The sequence below is a fragment of the Hippoglossus stenolepis genome, chromosome 10 (genome assembly GCF_022539355.2).
Source record: "Hippoglossus stenolepis isolate QCI-W04-F060 chromosome 10, HSTE1.2, whole genome shotgun sequence".
NCBI lineage: Eukaryota > Metazoa > Chordata > Actinopteri > Pleuronectiformes > Pleuronectidae > Hippoglossus > Hippoglossus stenolepis.
The window spans coordinates 14,125,865-14,151,841 of NC_061492.1; the positions used below are offsets into that span (position 1 = coordinate 14,125,865).

The following is a 25,977-nucleotide window of genomic DNA, read 5'->3' on the forward strand; positions in this document are numbered from 1 at the left end:
AACAGATATGACATGAAAGTGGTGTCGACCTTCTTATCTAACTCTGAAGACAGTGATTAAGCATATTTCCAAAACATTTTTCTGAACGGTAAGTTGTGGGAGGTGAAGTCCTCAGTTATTCAGTGTCTTTTAGAGTGAAAAAAATAAAACACTGAACTGACACAAATTGCATGATCCATTCAAAGAAAAACCGGCTGTGTGTTGATTTGAATTATGTTAACTTTTTCACTGACTTCTCAATATCTCTCTAAGCCACAGGCCCCTGAAGGAAGATGAGGGTTTTCGGGAAGGGCAGATGCAGAGTGCCTACAGCCTGGTGACGGGGGTGAAACCCCAGCAGCGCTACCAACCCACCCAGGGAAGCTACCAGCTTCAGTTTGCCATCCAGCAGCTACAACAGCAGAAACTCCAGTCTCGACAGTTCCTGGACCAGAGCCAGTACAGACATCAGGTACATAAGAGAGATTTTAGATAACTGTCAATTATATAGTAATATGATAATGTCTCATTTTAAAGGTCCTGTCCAAATAGAACTGGTAGGGTTCCACTTTTCCCTTCAGTCGCAGGTTGAAAAATGGTTTCAAGCGTCTCATATTTAGGAATAATTTTGGTCGAGTCACTTTGCTGTGAATTTATTGCTCCTAAATTATTATTTTAGTGTGCCAGCCAACTCAAATTCCTGTATCGTAGAACGAGGCACTTTGACGTCTCTGTAAAGAAAATTAATAATACAGTGTCATTTTCATTATGCATGTTCTGCTTGGTACAGTGGTTTGTCAGACAAACTTAGAAAAAAAACGCAGGTGATGCAAAATAAAGTTATTCGTTATTTGTAAAATGCATCCCCTCGTAGGAATTAAAAAAGTAGTACTGCTACCAGTAGAGCTCTTTATTATTATTAATGGTTATGCTCCCAAATACATGTGCATTGAGATTACAATGGTTCATTCTCAGCATATAGCTATAATACCAGGGCCAGTGTATGCTCATGTTTAGTGCTTAGAGTAAATCATGTAGCCAGAGGTTCCTTTTTTTTTACACCACTGGCATGTTGTGGAACAGCCTTCCTTTGCTAATAAAGCTCTCAGATCTAAGAGGAGCTTTTAAAAGCCAGGTCAATATTTTTTTATGGAATAGGGTTATAGATTTGTGATCTAATAAACATCCCATTTTTATTTGATGTGGATTTTTTTTCCCTCTAGGATTTAATGGTACCTTTTAGAATTTTTTTGTCTTTTGTCTGCTAACCCATAAATAAAAATCAATCATCAATCAATCAATCAATCAATTCCCTGCTCACTGGGAGTTAAGAAGCTGTGACAACAACAGTTTACTGCGATTTGTTGTTGACAGTTGAAATTCCTTATAATTTATTCCCATTAAAAATTCAGAGTTATTTTGCTAGATTAGGATTAAGTAAAAAGTGAAAATGTGTTGTTCACCCTAGTATCGTCTTGTCTTACCCCAAAAATCAGGTCTGCATTAAACTGAACGACGTTTACAAGAATTTCTGAGTTATAACTCAGGAAAAGCCTCATATTTGTGTCTGTACAAAATATCCCCTTACCTAAGCACAATGCTGTCCAAAGCAGTGCCAGAGACACCCACATGAGAGGGAACGCTTTCATGTTAGCACTTAGAAAACTATTCAGAGAATCTCTCCCCAAACCGCGTTACAAAATGGTGTTCGGTGGGAACATCGTTCTCAACAGAAGCTCATTCCTGGAGATCCAAACATGACTCCTCGCCCATAGATTACACTGTTTGGCTGAGTGACTCGGTTAGGGTTGTATTGAAAGGTGAGTAATAAAGGAATGCTGTCTATTAGGGCACTGGAGAGACCCAGGAGTCCCCCATGAGTCTTACCATTACTGTTTATATCAGATTTGAGCTCTATTTGTGTTCCCATTACAATAGAAAAAAAGTTTTCTGGAGATGATTTTCTCAGCAGTAGTAATGTAGCGACAAAGAACCTTTTAGTCGTGCCTGAGTGGCCATGACAGATGTGATTTGGCTGTTTTTAGATGGAGATTAGAAAGGTAGAGGGGTCTTGGTCATTCCGCACAGCGTAATTTTAATGGCCAGAGAGAAAAAAAGATAGCCCCTCCGTCTTTCTGTGCAGTTGCTTTGAAAGGGGATCTGAACAGGAAGAGTGTATTTATTTTTTTCCAGAGGATTTTGTGGAGGCAATCTATGGATGGAGAGAAATGGAGACAGGAGAGTGCCATGGGACAGCTCAGGGGCTGGAATGATTGGATGCACCCGTTTTTTTCCGATGGCTCCTGAGTAATGCAGTTTCTCTAATGTCACTGTTTTTTCACCATCTTGGTCGGGCCTTAATTAATGCAATTAAGGTGATATTTGTCTTGGCTTGGTCCAGTGGCCTTACGCAAGGCACTTTATGAAAGTGATCCCTTGCCTTTCTCCGTTCCATTCGCCTTCTCATTTTTTTGACTCATGGTTTGAACACATTTGACCAAGTTCCTCTTGTTGCGGATGTTTTCCCATCACCCTCGAGGCACATGGAGGCAGGTATATCTCTGACTGCATGTGTTGAATTCCGGTAAAACTTTTGAGAGTCGCCTCTGGATTAGATTTTCTCACTGTCAAAATAGAAAACCCTCTTCTGTAAAATCATCCCTCCCTGTTTGTTCAGCCCACATGGCATTATCTGCCTCTTTACAACCTAATGTATATCTTATTGATTCTTTTTGATGATCTAAATCTTTGTCTCAGACACTTGATTTTATTTGAGGAGCTTGAGAGAGGTGCTTTGGTCTTTTTGATACAAATTCACTTCATATCCCAGAAATTACCATGTTGCCTTTTCTGTCCTCGTGGGAAAATTTGATTTCTGCTTTTGAATTAGCTAAAGACACAACTCAAAGTACTTTTTAGAGTGTGAGTGCACATATATGTCTATATCTGTGCTTCTGTGTGAGAGAAAAAGACAGGGGGCTGTTCTGGAGCTCCGGTCCACGTTCCAGTTACTGGGTGCAGACTGCACGGCTCCTCCACAGGCTTGGCCCTGGGCCACCTGGCAGTCAAAGAAAGGTGCCCTTCCTGGCCCCGCTCAAACTGAATTGCGGCCATAGGCCTCGCAACCTGGAAACTCAGCTTCTCATTTATCAACACAGAAATTACATCAGATATTCCCTGTCACACCGCCGGCCCCTTTGAACGGCTGCACCGTGAGGCTGGAAAACCATTAGCTTGTTAGATAGCCGTATAAAGCTGCAGAGAAAATAACATAGACATGAGATGTGGATGGAATGTATGTGAAGCATTCCCCAGCACTACAAGGACAGAGTTGAAATGTGGCTCTAAAATATAATGTCAGACAGAAAACTGAAATTTCCCCCCTTTTCCCAAGCCTTTGAAGAGACCTTGTATAAGCAAATAAATAATGTGAAGAATTTGCTTTTCAGAGCAGCCAACGTCAGAAAAATGTTGGGCTTGTTTTGATAGTGGATGGCATTTGAGTAATACCTGCACTAATTCACATCCAGATCTCTGATATTTCACCTTAATAAACCTTAAGAGGTAACGTTTTTTTCCCATGACAAACCCAACCTAAATATAACCACACTTCCTTTTTCCACTTATGGAGTAAAATATACACAATACATAAGGATACAGATTATAAAAAGTAGAATGATATGAATGAAACAGGTTTAATTGTGAGAGAGATTTATGTATTTCTGAAGTGGTGCTGGACAGAGTTCACGACAACCAAGACAGTTGTACAGACTTAAATAATATTCTGTTGGCATAGTTATACATTTACTACAATTTGAATAATTAAGAAACTCTGCTATCAGATCTTTCTAAAGACATTACAACTGTTTTTTTAAAATCTAATGTTGTTGGTAACTACTCTAAATCCATTCCAATCCATTTCACTATCTATACTTGTTATTTCCTGAGAGTCGCAGCCAATCCCAGCTTCCACTGGGAGAGAGGCAGGATACACTGAATCTTTATCCAATTAGAACATCTGGATTCAAAACAACCTTATCTTTTGTATCTCAATGAACCATTTCTTACATCTGACAACTAACCTTTAAGCAAGAATTCGCTATGAGTGTGTTTACTCTTTGAGGCAAATAGAAAACAGTAAGTTCAGTCTCACATAATGCCAAATAGTCATATATTTAATTTAGAGATTTCTTGACAAAGTTGTTTTAAAGTATATATATACCAATACAGAAAAATTAACCATCAATCACAGATGTCACATTTTTTAATAACCATAAATAGTGGTCCAAGACTCGATCCTTGTGGAACACCACACATGACCTCTCCACCCACAAACTAAAATAGTCCCTTTAATAAAAAACATATTAAAAAGAGTTTCCTTTAACAGTTGCTAGCAACAAGCTTATTACTTTTATGGACTAAGCTTTAAAGGTGCTTAGTGCCCCTTTGCTGTTGTAGACTTTTTTCTGTAATGAGTGTTCCTGGCTTTTCAGGATTATAACTAATGGTCGACCAGTGTGTAATCATTGTTAGTAGATACTCTAACTGTTCTGACAGCCATGTGGTTGATTCTCCATAAAAGTCCAACTGCACCCAAAGTTCTCACTGGAAACCTAAGTTTATGAAATTGGAAAAGTAGTTTCATTGTTTTAATGCAATTGACCGTAAACAGCAGTTGTCTTTTTTGTCTCTTAGGCTCCATTTCCAGACCAGACGGGCGCTCCACTCACCCAGACTCCCGCAGGTTCATCCAGCTGTCCCCCAGCCAGCTTTCACGTTTGGCCCAATCACAGCCATGTCCATGGCCACATCCAGACCGTTCTCGCCCCAAAGCCGCCCAGCAGTGCTCGAGAGGGACAGATCAGGAAAACGGCAACAAAACGCCTCATCAAGTAAGACCAGCTTCGCAACTGAGCAGCTTAAAGAGAAAAGATTAGCAAAGTCTCCATTAAGTGTTTGCAGTGGGGTGGTGTTGACCGGCCAGTGCTTGTGGAGGGAGACATTGAGTTCAACAGGACATGGCTAATGCTTATGAGAGTTCAAACATGTGTGCGGTGGAGTGCTCCCAGTCGTTTGGCTGCAGGGTGTATCTGCCTGTTCAGTAAACAACCTCATCACTGGACCGGTTTCTGCATGAACCGTAAACAGAGCTCGGTTCAATGGAAGGGCCCGGACTGCGAGCCTGGTTTAAGTCCTGTTTGGTTTGGAGATAAGCTGAAGAGCACAGAGGGGGAAATAAAAGGAAAAGAGTGAAACTGAGCAGAACTGCCAGCTTTTTCCCTCACTTATTTTATGACTTTATTACGGCAACATCTGGCCAAATTACACAACAACAGCAAACCTTTGTGATCGGGGCTGAATGCTTGTTTAAAGCAGCCTTGCATCAGTGATGAAGTGTGTTTCACACTCACTCTATGTGTGTAAGAAGAAAGCCCACAACTGGATTAGAACAGAGCATGAAAGAGATATATGGTTTTTGCTGCAGTTTTACAGTGTAGGTGTTTTCCGTTTAGCCAATAGAGTGAAATCATTTTCCCACTGACTCTGTGTGATTTAATTAATTTGTGTCAATGCTCCGTGCTTGCTGGCACTCGGAAGCAGTTGAGTTTTAATGTGGTTGAGAGTAGCAGGTTGCACTGCTCACAGAACTCGCTCTGCTGATGTGTTAAATTCACTCGTCTTACTCGACTGGGCCTTAAAGAGTTAAGATGGCAGCGGTCCAGTGTAGGGGTTGCAGAATAGGTTAGGGCAGCCGGGTAGGTGCCGTGTTTGCTCCGGTGTGTGTGCGTCTGCCCGGCAGTTGCTGTGTTTACCCTCCGCATGTGGAATTCCAGAGCCCCCTCACACTCTCCTCTGTCCTGCATTCTTGCGGTCGACCAGTGTGACAGGGGGAGAGTGTGGGAAAAACGGAAGCTTCAGGACCAAAAATGCACTGATGGAAACAATGAAACAAAAGAATAAAGAGAAGGGGAAAGAAAGAATGACAGGGGGAAAAGGAGATGATTGTTTGCAGAAAACGGTGGGATAATAAGTTGCTTCCCTTTATTTCCAGCGCTTATTTCAGGGGCAACTCAATACCTCTGTTATTGAGGCACATCTGAAATGTATCTGCGTGTATGCCTCTGCTCCTTCAACTTATAATAGAATCACTGTGCTGGGTATATTCAAACAGGTCAAGGTTATATAGCCCTCCACACACCTTCCTCTCGCCAGCTGTTGAACCGTCGTTTGATTCTAATTTAACAACTCTGATCTTGCCTGTTTCCCACATGAGTCATAAACCACTGATGATCTTCGATAGTTGAATCTATTTATCTGAATGACTTTTGATTTTTTCGGTCTTGCTCAGCAAAGCAAAGGAAACAGATTTCAGATTTCATTGAGCCAAATCATTTCCCCTGTGAGCCTGCTCGACAAAATCCTTCTCCAGTTCTCTCCAGTCAACTTTTGCTTGAAAGTGCTGACTCAAGCCAGTGATTGGACTGAGTGACTAGTCCGCATGTTGTTTTATTTTAAGATGACTAGACCTTGGCACGGTTTCTGAGTGACAGTGCCTTTGGTTTGAAGGCTCAGCTAACACGCGGCACACGTGCTCGCGGGCGAATGTGCTCCTCATTGGTATCGCGCTCTGCGGGGCAGGGCTCTCTGGTCTATCAACATGCCACAGCTGCCAGCGCGAGGGGCTGCGAGGACTCAAAGTGGTATGACTTCAGTGGAGGCTTTGAAAGGAGCAATTTGTAACACAAATAAATGAGCCTGTTTGGTATTTTGTTTGCGAGGTTTGGCTGGTCACAGCTGTAACTACGGAAACCCGGGCTGTCGTGTGGCATTACTAATAGGGTGACAATTACGGCAGCGCCATTAATGTCAGCCTCGCTGCTGCTTTCACTCCCTATTAATCAGCCACAACAGTAGTTATTTTCACAGGATACTGTATACACACACATGCTTCCAAAAGTGTGTTTATGGTTAAACTTTATCCCCTTTTGGTCGCTCTCAGCAACATTAAGACATACCAGCTACCTGAACGCACAGAAAGTAAAGCTGCACATCAGCTCTGTTGACATAAGAACTTCAGCTCTGTGTGAGCAGTGTGAAATGTTCTACTTTGGGCTTAAATATCATCTGCACACACTGCGAGTTCTGATTCACCTCCAGCATTTCTGTCTCTTGAAGTGACGGAGCGAGAGACTGTTGACAAAGAAAGTGATGTGAAGAACCCCGAGGTCAAGTTTCTCTCTCTCTCTAGCTCTCTCTCTCTCACTCTCACTCTCACTCACTCTCTCTCTCAATATGAAAGGGGTTACTTCCTGTCGAGGTATGCCATGCTTAAAGTGGGCCACTTCTATTTGTGGTTGTGTAATGGTATGAAAGAACAACTGTGCAGCCCCTTACAAGGAGGTAGTGTGTACCCTCATTACCGTGTTAATGCTCCTTTGGCAAGCTGCTGTTATGGGGCGAGAGGTTAATGCCAGCTAAGCTTTATTTATTGTTCGCCCTAAAAAATGCTTAACTGATTTAATGTATAAGGTTACAGACGTGTCTGCTCCTGCTCCACGCCTCAACGGCCCATATAATGATTTTTTCTGTGAAAACACTATTTGCTCTGATCATGCCCAAGATGCTGTCTAATCTGTTTTCTATGATCTCAAACCTTCTGTATGGAGCTCTTTGACTTTAATATTTAATATACACTACACAACTGTATTCACTATTCACCCCATGAGAGAGAGAGTGTGTGTGTGTGTGTGTGTGTGTGTGTGTGTGTGTGTGTGTGTGTGTGTGTGTGTGTGTGTGTGTGTGTGTGTGTGTGTGTGTGTGTGTGTGTGTGTGTGTGTGTGTGTGTGTGTGTGTGTGTGTGTGTGTGTGTGTGATTGCAGTTCCACATCATCACCACAATAATCCTGCCAATGTGAAAATCACATCACCCAGGACAAGGAGCAGGAATTTGCCTCCTTCTTGTCACAATAGCTCATGGGAGGCGCTCAGTAAACACGTAACCCCCGCCAGTCTCCTCTGACTGCAACCCCACACACAGACACAATGACTCATCATGCGCACACATGAGCACAATCACTAGTTGACAAAAACAATCGTCTTTATGTATTTGTTTGGATATTTAGCTCCTTGCAGAAAAATACATTTGGTTCAAACCAGTGAGAGGTCCCAGCAGCTCGGTCCAGGCCTGCAGAGATAAGCGTTGTCTTTCAAACATAATTTGTCACCGTACAACCCCTCGTGGAAAACTCGTCCTCGGTTTTCACTTCACACTCTTCTTGTGTTTGATTTACAGGCAGACGTCCTCGGAGAGTTCAGCCAGCGGAACCGTGACCAGCGGCCAGCACATGGTCTACGAAGCCATCTGCGGTAAAACAGGTGGGTCTGATGCTGCAGTGTTGCACGTGCTCAGTACATTATCGTACTGTAAGTTGGCCCTTTGGTGGTTGTACTGTGCAGTCAGGGGGAAGTACGCCCTTTCAATGCCAGTGTCAGTGATTACAGCAAGGCACAGTGGACATTCCCCCTGGACGACTGATAAACACCACCGGATATCCAGCTCCTGCATGCTCAGTGCAGGAAGTGTAAATATATGTAGCACACAGTAAAAGATAACTTTATTGTCAAAATAATAATCTATCTACTCATTCCAGAAATCTCTGTCCGCCTTCCTGTGGCTGTCATATCTCAAAAAACGTTTGTCTTATCGGTTTCACTCTTGGCATGTGCATTGTTAAGGGCTCAAGGAAGTGCACCGTCGAATATGGTGTTAAGGTCAATATTAATAAACTTAAATTAACTGACGACCAGCGTGCTGTAGCAGCGGTGGACCTCATCAATGTAAGTGACGATCATGATAACAGTGTGTTCACGACAACTGCCCCATTCAAGACAACAGCAACAACAGCTGATTCTCCAGTCCGAGGTTCCACGTAGGAGTAGAGCTTCACCTAACTTTGAACAAGCAGGTGAACAGCTCTTTGAGCAGCAGCTTCAGGAGTCTGTGACAGTCCAGCAGTTTGTCTTTGCTGTGGCTCAATTGCTGGAGGTCACTTTGACCGTGTCAGAAAGAAAGCTGCAACCAGCATCACCACAGGCCAAACAAACAGCCCATTCCAAACAAGCACTTTCAGAACAGGCACTGCACTAATTGCACAAACTTTGATCACAGTTACAAAGACTTGTGTTGTACCCTCTTTAGAGTTAGCAGAGTTGAAGCTGCCAGAACTGAGTGGATATAAACAAACTTTACAGTGCAGCAAATCAATGTTTTTCTCCAAGTCATGTCTCCAAGTCTCAAGGTCAGATTGCTGCTGACGGATAAAGATGCGTAACAGTGATAAACTCTCTCTTTTGTTAAGAGACCCAGTGATGGGAACAGTTTGGGCATCTGTCGGCCATTCCTACGCAGTCATTATTACTGACCTTCCGCCAGAACCGTCTGTCCAGTTGTAGACCCCAGAAATCACAGCGATGGAATGAAAACGGAGCTCTGCAGCCTCTGTGCGCACTTGTGGGTTTTTCTCGCGCTCACGTGTGCCCCTGTCACTCTGCCCTGTTTCCACAGCTCTTTCCATCCTGAGCAAAGTGTCGAGCTCGTTGCAGTAACAGTGATATTAAGCAGTTTGTGCTTACGGACACATCTGTTTGTCTGATCAGGGGGCATTTTCCAGAGACCTATACTGTACGTTAGCATTAGCAAATCATACCATTCATCACACCATGCGAGTGTAACAGTCTTAGAGATCAGCGCGTCGGAAAAATACTGTAGTTGTACCCCCCACCCCCCACCCCCCACCCCCAAAAAGTGCGCGCGTGTCTGCGACCAGAACATTTCTTTTTTCATTCTCCCTCTTTTCCCCCCGAACTATGAAGGCTGGCTTAAGTTAACAAACATCTTACAAACTCATCAATTACTGTAATAGGATCCGTTGGGAGCAGCTTCTGAATTTCATGAATGCATTTTTTCCGTCGTTCAGGGAGCAAAGGGTGGGGGAGATGCCTCACTCTTTTGCCTTCAAAAAAAAAAAAATAAAAAGAAGAAAAAAGTCTGATCCGAGCAAAGACTCACGAGCACCAAAAACCAGTCAGCAAGGCCGGTTTAACCATGCATTGAGAAAGTAACACAGAGACTCTGTGTGGTGCTCTGGGAGGGTGGGGGTGTTATTAGAAGGAGCACAGCCTTTGTGGGGGCTTAGGAGTGCGTCAGGTCTTTCTGGCTGCCCAGTGTACCTTTGTGGCGAGATGACTGAGCTGCCCTGATTGACTCTGACAGGGAGCATAGAGCGAGTCCAAATGGAGAGCATTCTCTATGATCAGCTGTCAACCGCCATAAATCACACGTCCCCTTTATCTCTCTCCTGTGCTTTCTCTTAACTCAACTCTCCCTTCATCCTCTGAAACCTTTTCCTGCTCGCTCACCCCGTCGCCCCTTTTCTTTGCCTTCTTCTCCTGATGTGTTCATTTTCTGACACGATATGAGGCAAGGATTTTGACGACGACATATCAGAGTTTACAAACCCAGATCATGTCGACCACATGTTTTACGCTCCTCGCCTTGAGGTTTTCTCGATGTCCTCGGTGCTTCACAGTTGGGGACTGTGAGGAAATGAATTGATATAGTTTGAGAAGGAAATGAATGCTGCACTTGTGCAGCATTCATTTATGCAAAAAGCATTTATCCCCTTTTCAGTTGTATTGTGGAAGATATATTTGATTTGAGCTACTTTCACACACTTTTCTTTGTGAATTACCCCGTTTAAATAAAGTATTTATTAGGGTTTTGGGTTAATTTGCCACTAAATGAACCAGTTTTTGTTCCATATGACGTTTGGAGTGAGGTACGATAGAGGCAGCATTGTCCCTTTATCTTTCTTTTGCTGAGTTAGAGGAAGCCGCTTCCAGCAGCCATGTCATCAGATTGGAAGTAGGGGAGATGTTTTCCTTTTCCAGCTCAGTCGGGCTCCGCAGTGTAAAAGAGCACCAAAATAAACAGAGTGTGCAGAGAGGGAATGAAAGGGAATACTGTTTGGGAGCACAAACACGGCAGCTCTGACTGTACTTGGAATGCCTTTTCTACTGGATGCCTGGACGCGTGCCAGTCGATAGGATGAGGGGCGAGCGGGCCGAGAGTGAGGGGGTCCGTCGCACAAAAGGCGAAGCACCGAGCTGGCTGCGCTCAGATCTGCTGGGGTAACCACCTTGACCGTGAATAACTGAAAATATCAACAGAAGCTTTACCAGGAGGGTTTTAGTTGGCTCATCTGCAGAAAAACTCTTTCAGGTTTGACATAAAAACCCTTGTGTACACACGAGGAAAACGTTCAACTGCCTCTCTACCTCTGGCACTAAATTTTCTTTCATGTGTTGCTCTCCAGGTCTGTCTGCGTACCGCAAGCTGCTCCAGGGCGAGGAGCCAAGTCACAGATGACACGAAAGCGACCAGGGGCACGTCCTGCCGCTCTGCCGGCCTGACAGGTGCCTCTGCATGTAACTACATCCTCGCCAGAGGTGTATTCTGGGAGAGGACAACAGCAACAGATGAAAGCATGCCAGACATCGAACAGGGTCCTATTAATTTCTCGGTGATACAGCCACAGAAATGCGAGCGGACAGTCTGCCAGGCCAGGAATTCCCAGCTTTGACGCAGGTTGGATTTTTATTGCGCAGCATAACATCAGATGGCCTTTTCTGCCCCCATTGGCTGCACTTAGTCGATATCCCAACAGTTGCCCGCCCTCATTCCCTCCATGCTACTGATGCCACAGAACGATTTCATTGACAGATAGACGTCAGCAGATGGTTCTTTGAGCCCTTTTGGTATTTTGACAACAGGATTCAACATTTCATTTTTTGCTCATTCAGTGCACCGCGAGTCATTCAAGAAGACATTTTTCCTCCTAAAATGTAATTCAGACAGCTGAGATGGGGGTTTTGGTTATAAATGTTTTTTGGGGAAGTAGCATAAGGATCGCTTCTCATCTTGCTGCCATTACTGGTGAGCACACAGAGAAGCTGCTTTCATGCGTGGCTTCTGGTCTTAGGCCCTCCAACTGCCCGTCCTTGTTGGAAGAGTTGCCAAATCAGATTCTGTTGCCATTGTCGAGGGATTTGTCAAACCAGAGCATCCCTCGCTCGTAGGCTTTAAAGGGAAATTCCGATTGTTAGAGCTCAAACACAATTGCTCCCTGCCTTGCTCCGTGTTTACCAGCATGATGTCGGGGTTTATGTTTTATATCGAGAATACAGTGAGCTTGTGATTGTCCCTGTAAACTGTGGATGATGTCGTTTTCCTTGGATGGACCAAATTTAATATGACTGGATAATAAGTAAATTATTGTTATTGCATCAGTTTGTATTTATTGTACATTGTCTATCAACAGGTCGTCTCGGCCATTTCTGTAGCTGAAAGCATAACATAGAGAGGAATCATGGTTATGCACAGCCTTGCTTATGATGAAGGTTAATGCTGCACCAGCAGATATTTTGTGTTTTCTTGGGGAGTTCACTCAGGGCATGTAAACAGAATAATACATCTCTGTTATATATCAATAGATTGATGTTTATGATGACCTCAGAAATACTTGAATTTCATGCATGTATTTGTTATATCAACTGATGACTATCATCAGAGTGGTTTTGCACAGATTGTAGTTTTCAATGCGGCAGAACTGGTTTTATTAGACTTGATGGTATTGGATTTTTTTGTTGTGATTGATGTGAAACTTGATGTTGTGGATTTACTACCAGTGCACGCTGTATTACAAGAATCCAACATTAGAATCCAAAGTGTGTAATCTGTGGTGATACAAGATTGTTTTACAGTCTGATATTTTAATCTGTTTTGTTCCTGATTGTTTACAATTCTTTACATGTGCATGGAAATGTGATATTTTTGTTGGTTTAAGCAGTTTGTAGCAAGAGACATAAACTATGTTTACATGGACACCAATGATCACATTATTGACCTTATTTCAATTTATGTACAAAATGCTGTGAAGACTCCAACATAATGTGACTAAGGTCAGAATACTTATGTCAGGGTAATCAGAAAAATGCTTTTTACTTGACCGGGTCTTAATCAAGTTAATTTCAGAGAATTAGTGTCCACGTAAACATAGTTATTGACATGAAAACCCAGAAAACATTGAAACATTCTCACATGTCAGTAAATGTATTTGTTCACCAAATGTACTGTACACTGGAAGTTGTCAATCACTGGACAGGTTGTGTCTAAATTTACTCTACTACCCTTTAAAATCAAGTTCTCCAAATAATACATAAAAACTCAACAATAAACAAAAATAGAAAGATTCTATCCAACTGTCTCATTTTTAATTAAAAAAAAAGTGTTTCCAAGAGTAATAAGAAAAACATTTACAGTTCGTGATTTAGTTAAGTGTTCACTTAGTGACGTACATTGTCTCATACAACAGAAAGGCTTCACTTTAAAACAAAACAATCCCTGGAATCTCCATCCTGTTGCATTACAGAGGTAAACATAACCATGGAAAAACTACTTTGAAATAAAGGTTGGTTTCCAGCATGTATTTTTTTTTTTTTTCTTTCTTTTTTTTACCCCCAAAGATCATTTTCATTGAACAGCATTTAATCCTAAATGAACAGTGTCGGGAGCTGTGGCGTGCATCCGCGTCAGTTTCCAGCTTGGACATTCGAAGTTGTCCTGTGAGTCAGGGCCCAGGGATCTGTTTGCTCTCAGTGAGCAATCGTTTATTTTATTTTTTTTATTTGACCCTCTTTGACTTGCTCCTGTCGTGTTGAGTTCAGTCTGCATTCTCAGTCATTTTTTACTTACTGCTATTATTTGATGTCCTTGAGAATGCAGAATCAATTACTGTTCCTCTGTTGTTGGTTTTGAATGTCACGTAACACTGAGGTAAAGGCTGTTCAAAATGCTGGAATACGAAAAAAGGAAAAGAAAAAACATGACAAACGCTGATGTCGAAAGGCGATTGTCGAAGGTCAATAAGAGGTCTGATGGGTTTGAGAGCGCTGTTAGTGAAGTGGTGTTTGACGAAGTCTTTTAGGTAAATGCTGCCAATGATTGTGAGCAGAGTGGCGGACTGCGTCTTTGTTTTTTCGTGAAAGAGCTCAGGGCAAAAGCTGAAGCAGAGGGAAGAGGCGCTCATGGAGCACGTGCTGCCCCCCTCTAACCCCTCATACCTGCTCCTGAGTAGTGCTGGGAGCCGTCACGTCCCGTGGCTCTCGACAGGCCCTGAAGCTCTGATGTTTAGCTGCACTTGCAGGACTTGACGACCATGTTGGAGAGCTGCTCGACTTTAGGGGAGCGTCCCACGTAGTAGAGGATGGTGAGGGGCTCCAAGTCCTGAGGAACACAGCAGGGTGAGGCGGACGCTTCGGGGTTCAAGGTGTTGTAGAGGCTCAGCAGCTAAAACAAGGAGACAGGGATCAGCAAACACACATAGCAGACAGGAGCATGAGCTAACTTATGTGTTGTGACACTTTGACTCACCGAGCTGTGGGTGGTGTCCGCACTGCGTAGGTAAGGACAGGGACCAGAGCAGAAGTTGGCATAGTACCCTTCGGGCTGATGGATCCACCTCCAGCCTAAATCCTGCCGGAAATTAATATAAAGCTGTCGCACGCAGCAGTTCTCCTCATAATTGCTGCAGACAAGAGAGGACAGTGAGGATTAGGCTCTTTATTTCACATTAGCGCACAATTTTCAGAGTTGTATACATATTCCTCCCTATGGCCTCTCTGCCAGAGATGAGAGAGAAGTTCAGAAATTCCACTCTTAGGTGTGCCCTTATTTTCCCTCTTGGAGTCGGCCCAGGTGTCTGTCAGCCTGACGGCGGATATCCAGCGCCGAGGAGACGGCGTGTTAAGAGGAGGTTTATAGTACTGGGACAGATCCCAACTTGTATCAGCTTATACCTGTGTAATGCTCGTCTCTGTGATTAACAAGCTATTTATATGCATTCTGTGCATCTTCTTCCATGTGTTTGTGATAAGTGACAGCTGCTATTTCCATTGCATAACGCCTCAGCTGCTGCTCGACAATGAAATGTCACCCCCTTCGAGGTAAAATAGCTGCCATATTTACTTGCAATATATCAACTAACCCAGCGGTCAAATCTCTAAAACTGACAGAGCAGGTGCAGCCAGAGAAAATATTTTGGAAAGTCGAAGACGATGAAAATAGTCCAACAGTGCTTAACATTTTCCAGGATGAGGAAATGTGCCTTACTTGAAGCAGTAATTGGTGTCAAGTGCCCGCTTGCGCCTGCGGGATGAGGACTGGGCGTCCAGCCTGTGGGGCGGGAGCATCATGAGGATGAGGTGAGGGTAGAACGGCTCCTTTTGTTTTCTCGTACGGGTCGGGTCGTCATTGTCGACCTCCATACCTGCAGAAGCAAGTCAGTTAGTCCAGTTCGTCCGGGGGAAGCGGAGAAAACTGATTGCACAAAGATACTGTAGCTTTGTTGTGAGTTGCAAAGATGCCTGGGCTTCAAGAACCAAAACCTCACTCTAATCAGTGTGGACAGTTTTACATAAGGATACTGTAATCTCCAAGCCAGGCTTTGTTCATTTCTGGCTCACTTCTCTTCCTTCTCTTTATTTAACACTGGTCTCTCGAACTCCCTCCTTTCCTCCATTCTCCCCCCTGGGCCTGCGTCTGCTCATCCAATCTGCCCCTGATAGCTTAAGCAGTGCATATCTCAGGAGAGATGCTGCTGGTGAATATGTACGCCCCTCTTTAAGTCGGGGCCAAACGTCTGAGCACCGTGGCAGCACATTCCTTGTGGCCAAGCCAGTCGGGAGTGTTCCCAGGACCGAGGGCCCGGGGCTCCAGCGCTAAGTGAGATACCAGATCAATTGTATTCCCATGCTCTGTCTCTCTCTTCCTCTCACAAAGAAATCCCATTATCTGAACAAAAAGACGTCAAAGAGCCTCGCTGCTGGAGAAACATGCCTGATGACTGGACTAAAGCTTTTTATAGATCAGTGTTATAATGTGAGTAGTGTGAGTTTTATTCTATTATAATCATATTCTTAGTCATCCTAGAAAACATTATTGTAGAACACACCCTTCACAATGACTAACTGGTACTCAGAAATAAGCCTCAGGTCAATTTATTCAATGAATGAAATAGAATGTGCATTGGGCCTTCATTCAAATTAAGAAGAATATCCAAAAGAGACTAAATTTTATCTTTAAAATATCTGGACTTTCATCCAATCCACAGTCTAGAGTCCTGCATCACCAGATAAAGCTTCTTGTATAGGCAGATTTGTAGGACTATAAATAATGACCAACCATTACGTGCCAAATTCCACTAACCAAAGCGTAATTATATATATATTCAAACATTATGCAATTTTATTTTTTGAAACATCTAAAACAGACATTGAAACTTAAACCTTAACCCAAACAGAGCCTGTTATATCGACTGGTTGTGAGCGGGCTCAGGCTCAGGAGGTACAGCGGGTCGTCCCATAATCTGAGGCCCCTGTTCGGACCTGGTGTTAACATCCAGCCTGAGTGATCCGATCACAAGTGGTCAGCGCTAAGTACAGGTCTCAACCCACCTAAAAGCATCCTTAAATGTGGCCTGTGATCCGATCACGCGTTTTAAGGTTGGTGGACCAATCCATTACAACTGTCCCTGGGCAACAAACTGAAACCCACATTGCCCATCATGTCGTGTGTGTGAGAGATGAATGGATGAATGTGACCTGAAGTGTTAAGTGCTCTGAGAGTTCATTAAGACTAGAAGAGTACTATATTCAATGCATGTATAATTTAACCCACTTATACAAATCATCCTGAAACCAGCAATATCCGAATAAACCCAATATTTCCACAAACAATAGATGCCTTTCTGGAACATTACACAAATCAAAGGTTTCCAACAAACTGAATTGTTATCTGGCTCTTGATCGTAAACACAAACTGGCAGAACATCTTTTCACTTTGAGAGATCAAAAGCAGAGGCCTAATTCGGACCAAACACAGACCACGCAACCACAGACACAATAAATCTTGGAAAAGGGATCATTGGAAATTTGGGGAAATACGCTTATTTGCTTTGTGCCTAAGAGTTACATGAGAATATCGATACCACTCTCATGTCTGTGTGTTTAATACGAGACTAAAGCTAGCAACCAGTTGGTTTAGCTTAACATTGAGACACAAAACAGAAGGGAAACGACAGCCTGGCTCTTTCCAGTGGTAACAAAATCTGCCAAGAAATAGTGGTTTTGTCGTTTGTACATTTCAGTTTTTTATATCTAACTTTTATTGTGTTAATTTGTGAGCTTTTGGTCTTCTGACAGAGCCTAGCTAGTCGTTTGTCATCGTTCTAAACAGTTTGACAATTGATACCTTTTTTAAATTTAACAATGACATGCTCATAATAAGACTCAAACCATCTCACTTGGTCCCATCACAGAGAAATGCAGTCTCACCTTTGAACTTGACCTCCAGCACCTCGTTGGCATTCTCGATAATGTCACCGTTGGGCCTGAAAGTATGGCAGGGACAATGCACACTGATCTCCAGGCCATGATTGGTCTCTGAAGGGAAACCAGAGAAGAAGAAGAAGGATGTAGGAGCTGACATTTTTCCCCCAGGAAAAATCCTTCATTTTAAATGAACTCGTCCCCTTTGGCAGGATATGTGATACAAGGAAAATCTGAGGTGTCCTCACTCACGTCGATACATTAGCCACTCCCTCACTGTCTCGGTAACATCAAACGACACCCATTCAGCCGTCCCCTTGGTCAGGACGTTCTTGCCCCCAATGTAGCGCTGTTTGGCTTTGGGATCATCTTTCTTGAGGATCTGCGAGGAAAAATTGAAAATGTGACCCAGCTGCAATAAACTCTCTTGTATGCACAAACACACTGACACACAGAACCAGAGCTGTCTGTTTGAGCCAGACTCTCCGGGATGCCTTGGGCCAAATGTCTACTCTTCATGGAAAAAGTGACTCCCTGTGTTGATATCCCCATTTTGCAAGTTAATGCCTGTGTATTACCCTTCTGCCAATGAGAACCTGGCTGTCCTTCACATCAGCAGTTCAATCTTTGGGTTTAGCTGGGCTCCTGGTCTCAGTGTCACACAGTTCAAGCAGCAGTCCCCCTGGTATCTCTGCAGGCATTCGTGTCCTAACTCATATTGAGACCCCAGATGTACAAAACTGATGGTAGAGGAAAGTCAAATCTGCCTCTAACAGTGTGTTTCAGACAGTCCACCAGCACTCCTATGAACAAAGGTGTTTATCTGCACTGAGAAATATGTGTGTTTGGGTGGTGAGTGGAGCTCTGAGCCCCACTGCAGTGCTATGGATAACTAGGTTCCTGAACATTGTCGGCATCTAATCTGCCTTCCTGTGGGAAAAAGGGGCCAGAGGCCTGCCAGCGTCAGCCCTGTGCCAATCAGCTCCAGCCCACCCCCACCTCAAGTGTGGGGGTGAGCGAGCGGCTCCGTTTACTCCCCCATTGGGTGACTGTGCCTCTATCTCCTCTCAGGCCCCTGGAAACAATCTGCGGGCCTGACAGTCTGTATTCAGCGCTGGCCAGAGCTTTGCCTCTGAGGCGGTATGCAGTCCGGAGACGCTTGTCTCCCTGGCAGGAAATGTTGGAACCTGATCATTACTCCTAGTCTCTCATGGGAGATTAATGAGGAATCTGGAGGAAAAAAATCCATCCTTGCCACCCCACACACAGGCATCTAACACATGCGAGCTTTAACACGCTTCACAAAAAATGCTGATAAACACACGCATGCAGGTGCAGATGTATAAACCCGTGTTGAAAGCGTAATGCCTTACTTGATCTAACAAAGACGGACAACTGCCTTGAGATTGACAGTCAGGAAAGGAGAAACTGCTGAAATGTAATCTAGGGTTACTTAAAAACGGCTGTGCAAGATCTTAAATTTGTCCTAATGTAGAATCCATTTGAATGTAAGCACATGGAATAATGATCAGCCCATGAAAAAAAAAGGAGAGGGAGTTGGACACCCTAATATAAATGTTTTCATCTTTCTCGCTGACCTACACAGGCCTTCTGAGGGAAATAGAGCGCATTACCCCCCTGCGCTCTGCTAACAGTGGAAATGAACGGTCAGTTCACGCACCTGGTAGAGCTCAATCCTCTGCTCGTTTTTCTTGGCGACGGAGTTGGGGATCCGCAGGGCTCGAAATTCAGCCCGAAACAAGTTGGTGGAGTTCTTCTCCATGGTCGAGACATTGAAGCGGAATACCTTGGAGGTGGTAACCTTGGTGCAGTAGGAGAGGTCATCTGCAGGCAAAGTGGAAATGGTGACTCAACAGTGGCTCTCATGATGTTACTAAATATCTCCCTCAAAAAACAACCACATTGTTTGTTTCTTTTGTCGAAATCCCTCCGAGCTCTTATCCATCTGTTACCTCATTGTGTACTTGTTATCAAAGCCTACTTTCCACTGACGTCCTCAGAAGGGTGGACATGTTTACCCTCTGATTATTGATAGGTTTTGTGCCACGGATTCCCCCATTACCACTGTACAGAGTTTACACATAAAAATATATTTTTTAATACCTTCTTTCTAATAACTATTTCTAGTCCGTTCCAGGGAGCCATTACCACAAACCATCTGCTTATGCTTTGTGCGATCAGAGTTAGCAACAAGTTGAAGTCATGAAATGAAAACCAAATGTCCCATGTGGTGGAGCAGGCTGCAGAGGGACAGCAGCGTGCTCCTCCTCCTCCTCCCACCAGCTCTGACGCCCAACAGGTGCTCCGAGGGCTCGGAAGGGAGCCAAGAATTCCCTTGAAACGAGAGGTTTAGTCCGGAACATGTGGGCTCACGTGCTGGAGCAGAACATTACCTGAGAAACCACTGAAGAGGGTGATTCCATCTTGATAGTAGTTTCACAGCGTGCAGGCTTGACAAGCAATAACTTGCTGTGTACATACTGTGTGGGCGCGTATAAGCGATTGCACCATGACCTTTAATAGAATCGACTAAACAAATGGCCACATTGTGCTTCTATCTAAGAAAGCTTCCTGTTGCACCGTAGCCTTTTCCCTTTTTATACCATAATACAGACAGTTTATTATTTTAACAGGCCAAGCACATGCAGTGTTGAGCAAAACAAGCACATAGCAAACTTTTTATGAGCCAAGTGGAAACAGTCATTTACAGCCAAGCCACGGTTAATTTACTACCCTGAGCTTATGCTTTATCACCGACCCTCAGATTTGCTGGTGGCTGAAAGAGGGATTGCACCTTTAGCTGATTTGCACCTCGAGCTGTTCTGGGACGAATGGAAACTATTTCCTTCTGTGTCATGCAAAAGGAACTTGTACATCTCCGTGTATCTGTAATTCATTTGACCCATAATCCTATTTCAGTGTCCTCCCAGTCATTATCAGATGTTTCCACAAAGTTTCTGTCTTTCAACTTTCCCTATTTATAGGTGACCTTTTCAGCATTCATCCCCAACCAGATATCTGTCCAGTGTTTCCACACAATCTATGAGGAGGAAACCTCAGTGGCCTTTTCCTCTGTCCTCCCCCTCACTTGCTGCCCCCCTCCTCAGAAGGTGGAAAGCCCCACTTCGAGGGGAGATTTGAAATTCTAATCAAGTCTTTGGTTTCCTTTTTGGATGACCTCATTTTTCCCACTGCAATGGTTTTAGGTGGATTTCACATTATGGCTTATTTTTGCCAAGGGTCTGAAAGGTAATTTGTTCCATGTTGGTGAGTGGAGGGGGGATTGCTTTAATAATTAGGATTAAATGCATTCGCTAATTTTCAGTCCGCTGCCATTTTTAAGACTGAGGTTCAGGATGCTGACGTAAGTTTGACCTTTAACCTACATAAAGAAGCACAGATCAATGGACGTTCAGCTCCCACAGGGTTAAGTTCAACTTTCTCTGATAAATATTAGATTAAAAATATAATATCATGGGAGCAAACAAATGACTACTGATTTTGTATTCTTCAAACAGATACTACAGCAATTAGAGAATTACGTTTTATTGTAGGACTTAATCATTAACAAGCCTGCAAAGGTCTATTTACAGTCACATAAAGGCATGAATTAGGAAAAAAACTACTCGGTTAAGTATCACTCAATTCATTTGAACAAAGAAGTGCAGGAATTGTGAGTAAAGATGTGCAGAATGCCTGGGGACAGATGTTTGAATGTCTCTGCAGTCAAGCTTCACATAAACTGCCTCGCCCAGACGCCCACCTGCACCACACCTGATGCCCTGACTCATCCTCCGGTGTCTGACACCCTCTTTTCTCTGCAGGAGCCCCCTGACAAAAAAAAAAACAACTCCCAGGAACCACCTCTCTCTGCCCTTTTGTCTGTGATGTCAGTCTCTCCAGAGCTTGTGGAGGTAAAAAGGAAATAGGAAGCATAAGGCAGCAGGTGCTAGCCAGCTGCTGAGGTGTCTACGTCTCATGAAGGACAAACAGGAATTTCTCTTGGAAATCTGTTTATGTGAGTTCTCGATTATCTACTTAAATCGGAGCATCTGGGACTTGAACTTGAATGCTCTCATGGAAAAGTTTGGTTTTCACTCACCCGGTTACCCAGGAAATTGACATCAACCGTTTCATTCAGCTGAACTCAAATGCTGCTTTTGTGATGGGTCCAATTTCTCATCTTCAGCTCCTCAGTGTGTGAACATTGACTGTGGCAGGCCACTGCATCAGATTAGATAATGTGATGGAGCTCTGATTTGAATGAAAAACAAAATCTCCCCCCTCCCCCCAATTTGATTAAGGATGAGGAAGCAAAAATGGTAGAGGCATGGGAGTAGGAGGAAGGGGGGGGGGGGAGGAGGAGGAGGAGGAGGAGGAGGATGGGGTCTGTTTCTTTGGGAGCAGGCCAAAGACCTCTGTCTCTGTTAGTTCTGATGACATCATCTTTCTACTATCCCATATATCAGATATCCTGCTGTCCTCAGCGCCTGTCCTCATTTTTTTACTGATCCAACACTGAGTCAGTGATTGGCTTGAAATTACACCGAAACTGCATGGTCGTTCTAATTTTAACCCGTCACTGTTGTTCACTGTCACTGTGCCAGCGTTCATCCTCCAGCTGAAATATCCATCTTGTGTCTTTAGCAGCATTTGGGTTACGCTGGTAAAAGAATTTAGCCACAGTGGCCGTCTGCTTCAGGAAGGGAAGATCTAGATTGCTGCCATGACTCACTCTTGCTTCATCTCCTAAGCGGATAATGCCTTGATTTGCATTAGTAGCAGGCTCTACCAGAGCAGTCTGGAGCAAGTGGCGCGCTCAAGTCTGAGAGAAAAGTTTCTGTTTGACTTTTTTAACTGCGCGTGAAAAAAAAAGGAGCAAAACTCAACCATATTCCAAAACACTCCCACCTTCCAAAAAACAGTGAATGTAAAAGTCATTATATCCAGGAGGAATGAGAGTGAACAACACTGCCGAACCATCAAGGTGACAGACTCTATGTTCCTACACACACTGCAACATGCCCTGCTCTCTTTCACATCACATCATGGAAAGGGAGAGAAAAGTGTTAATTATTGTTGGCACCTTCTGTTAATTTCACTGATTTCACACTTGGCTGTGCAGACACTGGGGCCAGCACTAAGTCTAGATCATGTCTAGTATTATCACCTACAGTGCGGCCTACTGTACGAGAGCAGCGTGATGTGTCCTGGGCACCTGGCCATCACTGATCCCACTCCTTAGACCTCTGTTTGTTTTGGGAGCTCTGGCTGCCTCTGACCAGTGGATAAACCCCGAGCTGTGTATTTTGAATGTCAGAAGCACTTTTGTGGGACCTGTGAAATGGATTTGATTCAGGACTCATGCTGGAGGCTCTGCTCAGTGTCACAGGGCAGCATAAACACCTGTTGATTTAAAAAAAAAAAAAGGGTAACACCAACCGCTGACCCACCTCTGACCGTGAGCGAGGCACACATCCAACTCCTCCACTTACAAACTGACTTTCCCTGGAGAAGCCTGCTGCGCACTCGGCTTCTGTTTCTGATTTCTGGAACAATCAATGGACCATAGTTTATACAGGAAATACCAATATGGATGAACAAGGGAATTAGATCATAACACTGAGCCGCTGCAGCTACTCGGCTACTAGAAAGCAGGGAAACTGAGGTGAGAGAGTCGTATACAGTGGATGAAAAATATTAGGAAGCTCACGGCCAGAAAATGGAAATGAGGTATTGGAGTTGGCAATAAATACTGGACTTAACTGCCTGAGAATTTTCCCCGCTTAGGAATGTGTCCGACTTTAGCTGGAGTTCCCATGGCTTTGGTGTGAGGTATGTATGAGGAATGGTGCTCATTCCAATTAGACTGTTTACTTTGCGCTCTTCCTCTGCGCGCGATTCCACGCTCGCAGGCGCGTCCGTGCGTAAAGACGGCACAGATGCGACTGGATCCCGGTTTTGATACTGAAACCTCACTTATATATATCATTTTAATGCCGTGGCCAGGTAATGGTTTTTAGTTTGTTTGGCTCTAATAGGCTCATCTGAACAAGTGAGTTTCTAAAAATGGTGGCTGCGTGGCGCATGGCACAATTGAAAATATTGTCAGTCGCACACACTCCACCCAGTGATCACTCATATCTGGAACATACAGGTTGTGGTTTAGTGGATGAGTATTGGATGTGACAAAAAAAAGACACCTGGATAAACACGAGTAAAGACAGTTGACTTACTGTTTTCTGGTAGCCCATTGATCATGTTGAACTTGTAAATCTCTTTGGCATAGTACTCGGTCTCTGTATTATCCTGTCCACAACTCTGGTGCCTGTCTCTGCCCAGCTCCTCAATGAGCTCCTTGGTGCTGTTATAAAGGGCCAGGACCTGAAACGGTACCTGGCTCGGACCTGTGGTTTGGGGCGGACTGGTCAGCCGGAGCTTACTGAGGATCTGTCCGCGCACCGCCTCCACTCTCTTCTTCTTGATGTGGTCAATGTCCACGGTGGTGCAAGTGGACAGCGACAGAGTCATTGTCACACAGTTGGAGAGGAGGAAAAACAGAAGCGCTTCGCCCAGATTCATATTTCACTCACACCCGAGGCTTGTCAAGTACAAGAAGAAGAAAAAAAACCAACACGAAACTAAATTCCGATGTGAGTCGAATCCCTCGTCTCTTTTCATTCAGGTCGTGAGTGAGTTCTGTTCTTGCAGGAATCCCATTTTTTTCTCAAGTGCTATGTCATCCTGGCGACATTTGGAGTGGAGCAAATCCGTGCCATTCTGGGCAATAATCTCAACTCTTCCTCAAAACTCCTTATCCTACTGCTCATTCCTCCTTGTCTCATGCAAGCATCGCTTCTCTTCGTCCTCTTCTTCAGCTCACAGGGCACCGCTCTCTGCACCGTGCTTCACTTTCTCCATTGCACTGTGCTCTTTCCATCCACTTGTTCTGTTGGAGTCAGTGCGCCTCCTCCGCAGCTCGCTCCTCCGCAGTCCAGCCTCAAACACACGGACTCTTTCCACTCTCACTCACACTTTATAGTCAAAGAGCTGTGACGTTTTCACTGAGGGTGGGGCAGCGAGTCGCAGCTCGGACACTGAGATCTGACCCACCGAAATACTGTTTAATACGACTCTAATTCTTTATTCTGTTAAGGCTGTTTCTTGGATCAAATCTTGGAAGTTCGTGCGTAATGTTGGGCAATGGGAGATTTCGCAAGAGGGAGCGTGTTTCTCGTAAAGAAGAAGAATAACAACACATCGGTTGCAATGCACCATTTGTATTTGGATGAATGAGATGAATAATAAATAATATTTTTTATTTTCTTTATTTTTTTAAGAATATGTCAACAGTTTTTTCTGTGCGCCCTCAGATTTCCAGTTCAATTCACCAAGTGTGCAAGTCTTTCGACAAATGCAAAATAAAGTTTTGGAAGATCACAGGCACATATGGTGGCCAAAGCTCACAGAAGGAGATCTTTTAGTTGCTCAAGGGAACTCAACCAGTTGCTGTGATTCTCCACATGCTGCTACCGCTCAGCTCCTCCACAGGGACATAAATCATGCCCAACAGGGACATCTAGCGGACACCAGGGGTAGATTTGGTGGTGGTGGTGGTGGTGGGAGGGGGGATTAGTTTCTCAGACTCTGGACATTGACCTGTGTGGGTGAGATAATGTGGGTGGACGGAGGAGCTCTGATCTGGAGAAAAACAACACGTTAGACGAGAAGGCAAAAAAAAGGGAAAAGAACAAATGGTGGGAGTTGTGGGAACTATGTTGTTTGTTTGATAAAAGTCAAACTCTCCCTGTGACTGTTTGGATGACATCAACTTTCTGCTATTACACACAACACACACCCTGCTGTCCTGCAAGACACAAGCTTAATTATTAAACTGTTATCGTGCTGAAAGTCATTCTCCAGTTCAAATATCTGTCCTCAGTCCTTGTGTCTGCAACAGTGTTTGGTTTATGATGTCCTCTAATGCAGTGATGACTAACCCAGCTTTATTTATGAAGCATGTAAGAAAACAGTTTAAACCGAGAAAGCACCAGTTGAAGACACATTTCAAGCAAAACAAAACAAAGCAGACTGAAAAGAGGAGAGTAAAAGAGGTAAAATAAATAAAATAAAGGATGGATATGTATAAAAATGTCCCCAAAAAAATCTGCTGAAAGAGAAAAAATACAAATAGAATAGATAGAACTGTGTAAAATACGAAATAAAATGTAAAGTAGCTTAGTTGAGAAATGTGTGAATAAAAAAGTTTTCAATCTGGTTTTAAAACGTGTAATGGATTCCTAAGACCATCAGGCAGTTCTAGTTTTTTTTATATATATAATTTTATTTTAGTTTAGAGATTGAAGATTCAATTACCCAGAATAGAAATACATTTAGTAACCACAGCTCTGATGCACCAGAAAACCCAGATTTCTTTAAATGCATCTTCCATCATTACCACTATGTTTAACAAGAACTGGAACACAGTGATTATCAGTAATTCATCAATACTTCCTGTCCGGAGCTGTTTGT

The 25,977-nt window shown here is 43.7% G+C and overlaps 2 protein-coding genes across 5 annotated transcripts in view; one reads left to right on the forward strand and one right to left on the reverse strand.

The window, feature by feature from the left end:
* ttll5 (tubulin tyrosine ligase-like family, member 5) overlaps positions 1-13,294 on the forward strand; it is a 53,820-nt gene extending 40,526 nt beyond the window's left edge. For 3 of the 4 annotated variants that reach the window (XM_035167423.2, XM_035167424.2, XM_047341564.1), the window contains exons 28-31: positions 253-451; positions 4,675-4,871; positions 8,273-8,355; positions 11,355-13,294. In XM_035167423.2, coding sequence (XP_035023314.1) covers positions 253-451; positions 4,675-4,871; positions 8,273-8,355; positions 11,355-11,407 — 532 coding nt within the window. In that variant the 3' untranslated portion in view covers positions 11,408-13,294. The remainder of the gene's footprint in view (positions 1-252; positions 452-4,674; positions 4,872-8,272; positions 8,356-11,354) is intronic. The other variant, XM_047341565.1, reaches the window with a different exon arrangement.
* On the reverse strand, positions 13,290-24,470 carry tgfb3 (transforming growth factor, beta 3). Its single transcript, XM_035167427.2, has 7 exons — positions 23,682-24,470; positions 19,106-19,269; positions 17,677-17,806; positions 17,431-17,538; positions 15,209-15,365; positions 14,471-14,624; positions 13,290-14,386 (listed from the first exon to the last, which is right to left on the reverse strand). Exons 1-7 carry the CDS (start codon positions 24,025-24,027, stop codon positions 14,228-14,230), a joined length of 1,218 nt encoding a protein of 405 aa, XP_035023318.1. The 5' UTR covers positions 24,028-24,470; the 3' UTR covers positions 13,290-14,227.
* Positions 24,471-25,977: the final 1,507 nt, after the last annotated feature.

Bases quoted from the DNA above. Each gene is read 5' to 3' on its own strand.
- tgfb3 (XM_035167427.2), bottom strand. From the start codon at position 24,027: ATGAATCTGGGCGAAGCGCTTCTGTTTTTCCTCCTCTCCAACTGTGTG. The intron at 17,539-17,676 runs GTGAGTGAGGAC...GTTTCCCTTCAG, and splicing joins GGAGTGGCTAATGTATCGAC to AGACCAATCATGGCCTGGAG. The intron at 15,366-17,430 runs GTGAGACTGCAT...TTGCTTCTGCAG, and splicing joins GCTGGAGGTCAAGTTCAAAG to GTATGGAGGTCGACAATGAC.